General features: G+C 40.0%; 1 protein-coding gene across 3 annotated transcripts in view; it reads left to right on the top strand.

Annotated features, from left to right (window-relative positions):
• hdac9b (histone deacetylase 9b) overlaps nucleotides 1–10128 on the top strand; it is a 42750-nt gene that overhangs the window by 1100 nt on the left and 31522 nt on the right. For all 3 annotated transcript variants that reach the window (XM_040118908.1, XM_040118905.1, XM_040118904.1), the window contains one exon: nucleotides 2140–2196. In XM_040118908.1, coding sequence (XP_039974842.1) covers nucleotides 2154–2196 — 43 coding nt within the window. In that variant the 5' untranslated portion in view covers nucleotides 2140–2153. The remainder of the gene's footprint in view (nucleotides 1–2139; nucleotides 2197–10128) is intronic.

Here is a 10128-nt window from a genome sequence, read left to right as displayed (position 1 = left end):
ATGGCCCTCTAGTGACCTACCCTTCAACTGCAAGCAGGCTTTGAAAGTACGGTAGCTGATGTGCACCAGACTGAATAGACACTTAAATGAGAAATACAGTAAGCTCATGTGAACTTAGAGCCTAGGTGTCAATATCTCTACTTATTATTTATTATATGGACGTATTTAATTGACACAGGGTGAATTTGAGGGCATTATTAACTTTTACGAAGTGTGATAAAACTTATCATCATCAATTATTTAACGTATACAACTTAGATAAAAAAAATATCTACACTAAGTGCCGGCGATTTGAGATGTAGACAAGTTTATACACTCATTCCCTTTTACACCAAAAACTGATGGGAAGTTCATGCATTAATAATGTTGAAAATAAGGGTGTCTGCTCTTGAATATTTGAATCGCTCATGGACTGTTACATCCACAACAGCTGATGATGTGGGACAGTAATTTCCTCTGTACGGTGAAAACAGCACAGATGGGACTGGCGGGGATGACGTTATGGAAGAGTGCCAAAAGGCTTGGACACAAAACTGTCTGTTTGTGGTGCACTCAGTGACTCGGTGGTTCTGTCACAGACAAAGACCTAGTACATTTACATAAAAAGTTCTATAAATTACCAGTGGAAGAATATTTAATAAAGTACTGTACAGTCACTTCATATTGTGGCATGCTATTTGATTTTTGCGATACAGCCTATTCAGCTTTTACAGTTCTGTATAGATATAAAACCTATACAGTTTTAATGAAGCATAATGATAATATGTAACTGCGAGTGCTACAGCATTAAAAATACTAAAGACATCTAATGCAGAGCAGAAGATGTCTAACAATTAATTACTGCATTTGGATTTGATTATAAATCTTGATCCCACTTCTCTACATTAACATGTTAGCAGTAAGCTCTCACTGTAACTCATTCACTATCCTGGAAGCTATCTATCTCAAGTTGCCATTACTCCCTGTGAGTACTATCCACCAAGTTGAACCAGTTCTGTTACAAAATTTAAAAAAAAAAAAAAAAAAAGGGAGCAAAAAAAAATAGTACAGTTACTCTGAGTGTGAGGGAGGTAGCAAGGGCTTTTGTGAAAGAATGCATGTTATGCTCACTAGGCAACTTTCCAGAGTAGTCTCGCATTTCAAGGCACTTGAAACAAAGAAAGGGGAGAGGGAAAAGGTTGTGGCAGCTATGCTGATGATTTTGGGTGTAGGTTGGTCGCCTTTGCTGGGGGTAATCCCTCTGGATCTGTCTGTAAGCCCCCCAAAGGCCACAGTAACCCCAGCAGGAATACTTTCTCACTGGGAAGGCTGTGGAAGAGAGGGGTTCCCACAAATTAAATTAAGAGGAGAAGCTACGGACAAAGGGGTAAATGCACAAATGAAGAAAACAGATGCTTATGCACATACCTCCCCAGTCTCCACCCCTCTTTAAAACTGCACCCTGACCCTGTGTTTACACCGTCCATGTTTACAGGACCGTTTGTATGTGTGTGTGTGTGTGTGTGTGTGTGTGTGTGTGTGTGTGTGAGAGAGAGAGAGAGAGAGAGAGAGAGAGAGAGAGAAAAAAGTGACACAGAGAAAGAGAGATAGAGAGGGAGAGGAAGAAAGATTAATATGTACTATCCTGAACTTCTTTCTCCTGGAGCTATTTGAATCTTTTCTTTGTTTCTTTATTCAGATATTTTATATAATAACAACATTTTAAACACTGTGCTAGACAACAGATCCACGGCACCAATTCCTTCACAAAAACAGAACAATGTAGTAACACTAATAGAAATAATGGAAAAGAAATCACCAGACATAACAGGACCAAATATTAAAATATGCGACCATGTTATTTATGTGCTCTACATGAAAAAAATCACATGCTGGAACGTCATTAGTGTATTCGGGTTGAAAGTAATATTTTTATCCAAACCGGTCAGAAATGCCCCCCAGAACTTGTGATCATAATCATTGGAGCCACTTTGGTTCGAGAGGAAGACATTTCAGGCAGTTTCCTGCTCTGTAAGATGACTCTTTGCTATAACCATAGTAAAAACCCATATTTACTGTGCTGCATAAAGCAAAAACTAAGTTACTTCAGAAAAGCCAAAAAGGTACAATTCTTCATCAACATCTATCTTTCTGCCACAGAACACCATTGGAAGATGTCCCTCCAGTTCTCACACAAGTATGGAGGTTTAAAGAAACGTGAGTATAATTACCCACCCTCACCTTGCATCTGTCACGGAAGAGACATTGATGAATACACTTTATTCAACCCCTGTGGAATTTTTGGGACATTTATTTTACTGCTACTGACGAAGTTCCTGTTGCTCAAGTATACTCTACCTCAGCAAATACAAAATTACAATAGATTGTGCTGACAATAAGATGATTATATATTTTTGTAGACTGCAAAGCTCATGACATTCTTAGCTGGTGCTGAGAAATGACATGGTCCTTAGTGTCTACGTGCCAGCTCTGGCTTCCTGCACAACGATGAGACAGCCACAGTGACATGCATGCAGGGTCATGCCTCGGATGCGCTGATGTTTGACTGTGCCCCTGTCTGTCCTGCCGTCAGGATGAGGGATAGCAAACAGCTGGACAGTCGGGGTCCTGGAATGAAAGTGGTGTCACCCACTGGGTCAGTCCCAGCTGCTGTAGGACGGTGGCAAGATGAGAAGAGAGAGAATTTAATTTCACCGTTTCCCACCACCACTGCTCCTGGAGTGTAGATGTAGAGCCAGAGACCACATGATCAGCAGATAAATCCAAATTCCTGTTATATATTCCTGTCTCCTAAAAGTCTAAAAGTAGGGTGGGTATATCAAGGCATAGCCAGGAAAAAGTCCAGGCTCAAAATATTTCCCGGAAAAATAATCATGGAGCTGTATCCAAAACTCCAAACACAATGTGGCATGTGATAAGCAGTGATGTGGGAAACAGGTGAAAAGAGATGAGGGAGCTGCTTTGTTCCTCTTTTAAAGGGAAGACATTTGTCTACTAGGCCAAACAGTAAACTTAGGAGAGCTACTGAAGAATGCTTTGAAGTGACAAATAAAAATGTGAGACCATGGAAAGTCTGTAGATTTATGACAATGACAAATCTGCATATAATCTCTGCTAATCACACAGTCAGTCAGGCCCTGCTCCTGGTTGGCTTTAAAATTAGAGACAGAGTGCAATGACAGACAGTTGCTGTTTTATTCCCCCCCTTTTTTTTTTTGATAAATTGCATTACAAATCCTGTCAGAGCATAGGCTAAACCACTGGACCTCTATGATTAAATCACTTCGCAGTTCATATAGATTGTTGGTGCTGCACCGCAGCTGCGCTTTGTCCCAGAGTTCGCAGTGGAATCCAAGCCAGGGACAATAGTAGTAGTCATCAGGAGTAGTTCGATCAATAGATGGCACTCTTTCCTTTTATTGTGGACTCGTGGACGCTACAGGTGCTATTTTTAGGAGGTGCATCACTGCGAACTGTTGTCTGTGGAGGCAGCCGTCATGGCATTCACATTTAGGAATGTTATATTATACAATAACACGCGATTAATAGTCTTTACAAGCAGTGGGCTACTTGAGTGTCCCATATACCCCTATTATCATATTTCCAGGTACATTCATTTATTGTTGTTGTTGTTGTTGTTGTTGTTATGTGAGGAAGAACTTAACACTAGAAAAGTTTAAAATAATACAAATAAAATTCTGTCACATGCAAGCCTGCCTATTATCTGAGCACTTTCAGAGGTCTAGACACCTGTGACAATTGTCACCAGATTAGTCGGATTCCCTTCTTCTCCCTCTCGAGGGGGGAGATGATCGACGAAGTGGCACCTGCCGGGTCCAGGCGGTGGTCGGAGCTGACCCCCGTCTCTCCATCTCTCCGTCGCAGAGGACGATGGTCAGAGGACGGCGGCGCACGAGGGGCGCGCAGGCCGCCGGGACCTCGGCCCGGATAGGATGTCGTCCCTTCTTTCGACCGAGCAAGATTATTTGTAACCCAGGGGTCATCCCCCCCCACAGACACCAGTCGCATCCCGCACGTCCTCCAGTCCCAACACAGCAGCACACTCTTCAAACCCTCAGCCCCCCCCCTCACGGTAGACAATTAATGTTCCCACTTTACGTCTCGGTGTGTGAGCAGAACAAAATCGGACGTGACACGTACGCAAAGCTAAAGTATGGTTTCTGTTGTATGTGTTACTCTCTCCATTCTTCTCAGCGATATGTACACAAAGTTCCAAACATAAAACGATAGTTGCAGGAAACACAGTGAAAGCAGGGGGATAATTAATATTTAGCCTAATTATGTTTTTTTTCCAACCAGGCTAAACTTATGTTCTTTGAACAGCAGCTAGGAAGCAAAACGGATTAAAATTTGAAGTCACGTTGGTTCTGCGGTCACAGGAGGTCGTTTTGTAATCGATTTTTAATGTGAAAAAAAAAAAAAAAACTGGACCGGAAACTGTCAGTATATAACAAGCCATAAACAACCACAGAGCTGTGGAGTTTTTCCATTGTTTTCCTTTGTTTTTCATGGACGAAGTCCCGATTGACCTCACCATCAGTGCTTTTGCAGACTGCTATGCAGACTGCGATGAAGGGTATTGTAGTGCGGCGCAGACTGCCGCCTATAAATACACTCGCTTACGAATGTATGATCTCGTCAAACGTGAAGTGTCGCAGTCCCTGGTCGAAAGCTCGTCAACCAACCGTCTGCATCACCCCTTGTCACAGACTACGCGTGACTTGAATTGATGACTAGTTAAAAATAGCTATTAAATAAGAAACTGAATAGGATACAACAATCTCTGGGGATTGTGAGCAGCGTGATGTACATCTGCACTACTACCCACAAACTTATATAATTCTCAGAGCTGCTCTACATTATATCTGGTGGTGGGAGAAATATCCAGACCATTTACTCTGGCATATTCAGCGTATACCACACGGTATACTGCAAATACTCTACTACAAGTAAACATCCTGCATTCAATTTTTTAGTCAAATAAAAGCACAGAAGTATTAATGTACTTGAAGTATCAAAAGTAAATGTGCTCATAATGCAGAATAATGCAAAAGTGGAGGTAATTTTAACTGCTGCATTGTAACATTTAACTTCGATTGCTGTAGTGCATTGAATTTTATAAACAGACTACTTACTTACTAACTTACTTTTTTACATTCTACTGCTTCCTGCATTGTACATACTTTTGCTTTTTGCTCCTTTATGTTAATTAATTTATTTTGCCTAAATTTGCATTATAAAATGTTTACATTTTCAGAAAAACCTGCATATTTATTCTCTATTTTAATATACTTGCAATATCCACGGTCTAGTCTATGGAGATAAGGATTTCACTGAAGACACTATTGTGTATGATGATGTATGTGACGAATACATCTTCGTATCTACAGCTACTTACCTGCATATTTAGTTTTTACAGATACTGTACAACCAATACTGTCACCACAAACAGACGAAGACATGAACATGTCGGAGTAGAGTCAGAAGTAAGGAGCTTGTTTTTTAACATGCCAGTAACTGAATGAAAGTTAACTGACGCTGCTGCTGTTGTAATGAGGGCTCTATTATAATTTTAGTTTGGTTCTCGGTTGTTTTGCTGAACACCCTGTCACTCTAACAAAAACGTTTGGTGGATGTGTTGCATTTAAAATGGCCTTTGTATGATGGCTTTGGTGACCAGCGCTCTTTCCACAGGTATCCTTTGGTGACTGCATTGCAGTTTTCTCTGAGCAAGGTTATATGAAAACACGAGAGCCACAAACCCTCCAATGTATACATGACATTTTCACTTGGACAGTGACACAAGAAAAACACTGCTCATACTTGACATGAAAGCCTCTCACAGCCACTCCAAAATGACCCTTCAGCTGTCTTTCCATTTCAGAATATTTATGATATTTTTACATTAGACTTGTTCTTGGCAGGTTAATGCTCACAGATGTCTGCACTGCTCAGATGGCTTGAGGGGGCAGGTACCATCTGAGCTGTGTCAGGGAGAGAAAGTCATTTTAACAGCACCTTACACTTAGCCTAACACATAATTTCATAGTACCAATGAATGTGTTAATGAGACAAAATGTTTTTCGATAGAACAAATCTTGGCGGGCATCTGTGAATTATTCATTGGACCTGATAAGATAGCGTGTTCGGCTATACAGTTGGCAAGCAGTATTCACAGTAGCAGCATGTCGCATCCCTGTTGTGTAATGCATGTTAACTATGGTGACTTATTATTGTCCTAAAGTTGGTGTCTCGCAGATTTGTATTAGTAAAAATATTCTATAGACACCACAGAATAATCAGTCAGCTACTAGCAGAGATGAAACAAGAAGTGAGAGTAAGCTTGTTTATCAAAGAGAAGAGAATACAATGCCCTTTTTCCTTTTTTTTTCACAACTATAGTAATAAAAGTGATGAATTACGCTTGGTCCCTGTGGATCTATTTCCTGTGTTTGTGTGTCATCGTTGACTGACTGTGACAGTGTGAAGGCTGCCCTCATGTCACGTAGCAGAAAATCGCAGTTGAAAAAAAGGACTGGGGTTTTGTGCTTGGTGGCGGAAAGTATGACATGACAAAATGATTGGGCCAATCTTCTGCTTTAAGTGAGCTATTTTAGGAAAAGCACAATTGTAAGCCTGCATGTATATATGTGTGTGGATGTGTACAATATGTGGGTGTCTGTACAGTTATGTCATGGTTACAATGCTTTAAAACATGCAATACATGGTTGAGGACAGTTGGTAGAATAGAGGATATTTGCTTTGTGAAGGAGCTATGTCTCAGTGACAAAGTTTTCAGTACATAACAGAATTTGAATAGTAGTTTTAGATGACAAAAGGGGGTAAGTTGTAATTAAGAAACCAAGATCCTCCATAGCTGATATGGAGGATCTGTCAATTTTACTTGACATTTATGACAGAAAATGTCATAATACATTAATAGTGCATAATGAATCTGACATTGACAGGATGTTTTAACACAGGGGGCTTTTATATTTATTTGTTTATAATACACAACCGAGATACAAACTTCTTGATTTATGTGTTTGATGTGACCAGGTCATGGCTGTTATAAGTGAAGTATTAAGCAGTGGAATTTGTTAAATAATGCAATGATTATATGAATAGGTTGTGTATGTTGTACCAACCAGTCTTTTAAACCTCACAGTAAATGTTGTTTGATGTCATGACTCTTTTACAACAGATTGTCTGATGTTGTTTTATAATTTAATGAGTTCATTGAAATCAAGATAGTTATGCAGCAAGACATTATGGGGCATTAATAAGAGTCCCAAAACTCATAATAGGCTACATATGGTTTGAAAAAAGCAATTATAGGTAAATATATGATGCCCAAAAGACACATAACACCAAACTTAGAATGAATTATAGCATATTGTGACATTTTCTTATACAGTTAAGAAGTCTAGGCTAATTGTAATGTTTTCCTATTGGATCTATAAAAGCTATATTAAAACCAACCATGGGCACGGAGCTTTGCAAAGTGCAGAGCTTTAAGTAGTATGTCCTGGTGATGCTGTGATAGATAAAATTCTGTATGTTATCTCTTGATTCTGAGAGATCCACATTTTTCTAGGGAGGGGGGCGATTTGTGTAATTCTTTATGATCCAAAAGACTTGAAACAGCTTGGTAATTAGTACCGAACATGCACTGCCAGTCAGCATAATGTGGTTCTTTAGCTGGATTTCACACCTGGAAACAAGCTCTCATTCTATCCATCATTTCGCTTGTAAAATGGCAGATGAATAATAATTATATCATTTCACGAGTGGTTGCAATTACAGAAGCACTCACAAAATTCTTATGAACGCACACAGAGAAGTGAGATTTGATACTTAAACATACATCTTATGATATGTTTCTCAGCTTCATGTTGACCATGCTTGTTGACACCCTTATAGCATTTTTTGTGTGGTCTCTGATCTATTATTGGCTCCGGCTGTACGTGTTTTCTGTTCCATAGCAAGATGAATCCCCAACATGGCATTAGGTTACCAAGCAACAGTGTACACTCCACTGCTTGGTTATAATTTTCTTTGTATAGTTATGATGTTTAATAGTAAGTGACTACATGGCAGTCGGCCAAAATTAACCACTGTTAGCAGAACCCGTGGAGCCTGATGTATGTCAGACGGCGTAGAGGCTAGCAGGCTATATTTGGCTGCTATGTTCCCTTCAAAGAGACGAGTTCTAGGTCTAGACTTGACATTTCTCTTAGACTGGAAAAAATGGGTTTGGGTCAGTGAGTTTTTGCGGGGGGTGGGGGTGGGGTGGGGTGCTGTCAGTGCTTACGGGAAGGTGCTGGTCTCTGTTCTGCAGCAGCTCATTGTTATGTTCTCTTCATCTTTACAGTACAGGATGCTTAAATGACAGGATAAAACTAGCAATTATATGTGCTGAAATGCAACACAGTCTTTGCAAGATAAAAGGCTGTCAGGACTTTTTTTTTTCCAACAGATAATCATTACTGTAATCCACACAAGTTGCCTGTAAGAACAAGACAAACTGTCAATGGTTAAAACTTTGTACATTCATCTGCAAGTTTAGTGATTTTTTTATGTTTTCTAATAAGACAAAATATAGCATGCATAAAACTTGTAAAACTTGTCTTTTCAAAAGTAAAATTCTTTGTCAGCAGCATAAAAACAAGACTGTTGAGAAGGTGACATATTGGAAATACCAGGTTTTGACAAATTTCGACATGACAGTAGCTTGATGTCAGTCTATAGGTAACATCCCTGGAGTGGCCTCGTTGATCTGACAGGGGCACAACATATTCACGGGTGAATCTTCAAATATTCTGATTATCATCTATTATTATTCTAATTATTATTTAATTTTCACTCTATCATTATAATTATTAGTTTTATTATTAGTCTCATTATTGTTACACATCTTTATGTTATATGTCTAGTGTGCTATGCACCCCCCCCCTCTCTCAACCCAGCCGGTCGGGGCAGACGGCTGCCCACCATGAGCCGGGTTCTGTTCAAGGTTTCTACCTGTTAAAAGGGAATTTTTCCTTGCCTATAAAGAGTACGGCCTAGACCTGCTCTACATGAAAAGTGTCCTGAGATAACCTCTGTTATGATTTGGCGCTATATAAGTAGAATTGAATAATGAATTGAATTGAAATGAATTGAATTGAAAAGTTAAAGGTGATGTAGGAATCGGTCAGACAGCAAACATTAGTTCACCTCTCAGGCAATCATGGCTGAGTTGCTAAGGGCGGACCTTATGACGCTGTTTTCTTAGTCCACAAGCCTCTAAACTCACTGATGAGCAGCATTGCTAGATAATGTAAGTAATATACTGTAACGCTATACTTTATGCCCCAAAGTTCTGTTTGTGATTAGGCTCCTCTGCATTTACTGTATGTGTTTTGAAGTTAAACAGAAGAGTGCAATCCTGGGCTTTATCTCAGTGTGTTGTCATGAAAAAGAAATGGAAAGTTATGTTCACACCTTTATTTATTTTGCTGTTCCTGGCTGCTGCAGCTCCAGTGGAAGCAAGAGTATGGCTCTATAGCAGACATTGTGCAGACAATCTGAATGGAGCCCCGGTGCCACAAAACTATTCTCTGACTTAAATAAGTTTTTCCTCACTCACACTCTTAGTGTTTGTTGTTTTTGTTTTTAGTTTTTTGCAGCTGCAAGTCATTAACATCAACTCTACTCAGTGCAGCGGCACTGAAAACATTTTAATCGATCCTTAAACCACACTGATGCTGTTATCTCATACATTGAATCCTAATAATAACTCATTTTCAAGCACAGCTCGAAACATCTCCTGCAGGTTGAAAAAGTCAGAGGTGTTCTCACAGTGCAGAGTTAGAACCTTGGCTGTTGGTGTATGTGTGAGGAATTAATTTCTCTCTGTATAGATTGTAGGAGGAGGGCAGTGCCCCAGGGGGGGAGTCTGGCTCCTGTTGGAGCTGAGACACAGAGCTTGGTGGGTTTAGCCTAGTGTCCTCAGTGCTGTTCATCCAGCACCGCTGTAGACCCTCGGCTCTCTGACGGGGCCTACTTCCATTTGTTTTCATTTCCTGTCCAAATGGAGTTGGAGAGATGAATCATTCATGTCTT

This window comes from Xiphias gladius, chromosome 22 (assembly GCF_016859285.1).
Source record: "Xiphias gladius isolate SHS-SW01 ecotype Sanya breed wild chromosome 22, ASM1685928v1, whole genome shotgun sequence".
Taxonomy (NCBI): Eukaryota; Metazoa; Chordata; class Actinopteri; order Istiophoriformes; family Xiphiidae; genus Xiphias; species Xiphias gladius.
This window is presented reverse-complemented; position numbering and strand designations above follow the sequence as displayed.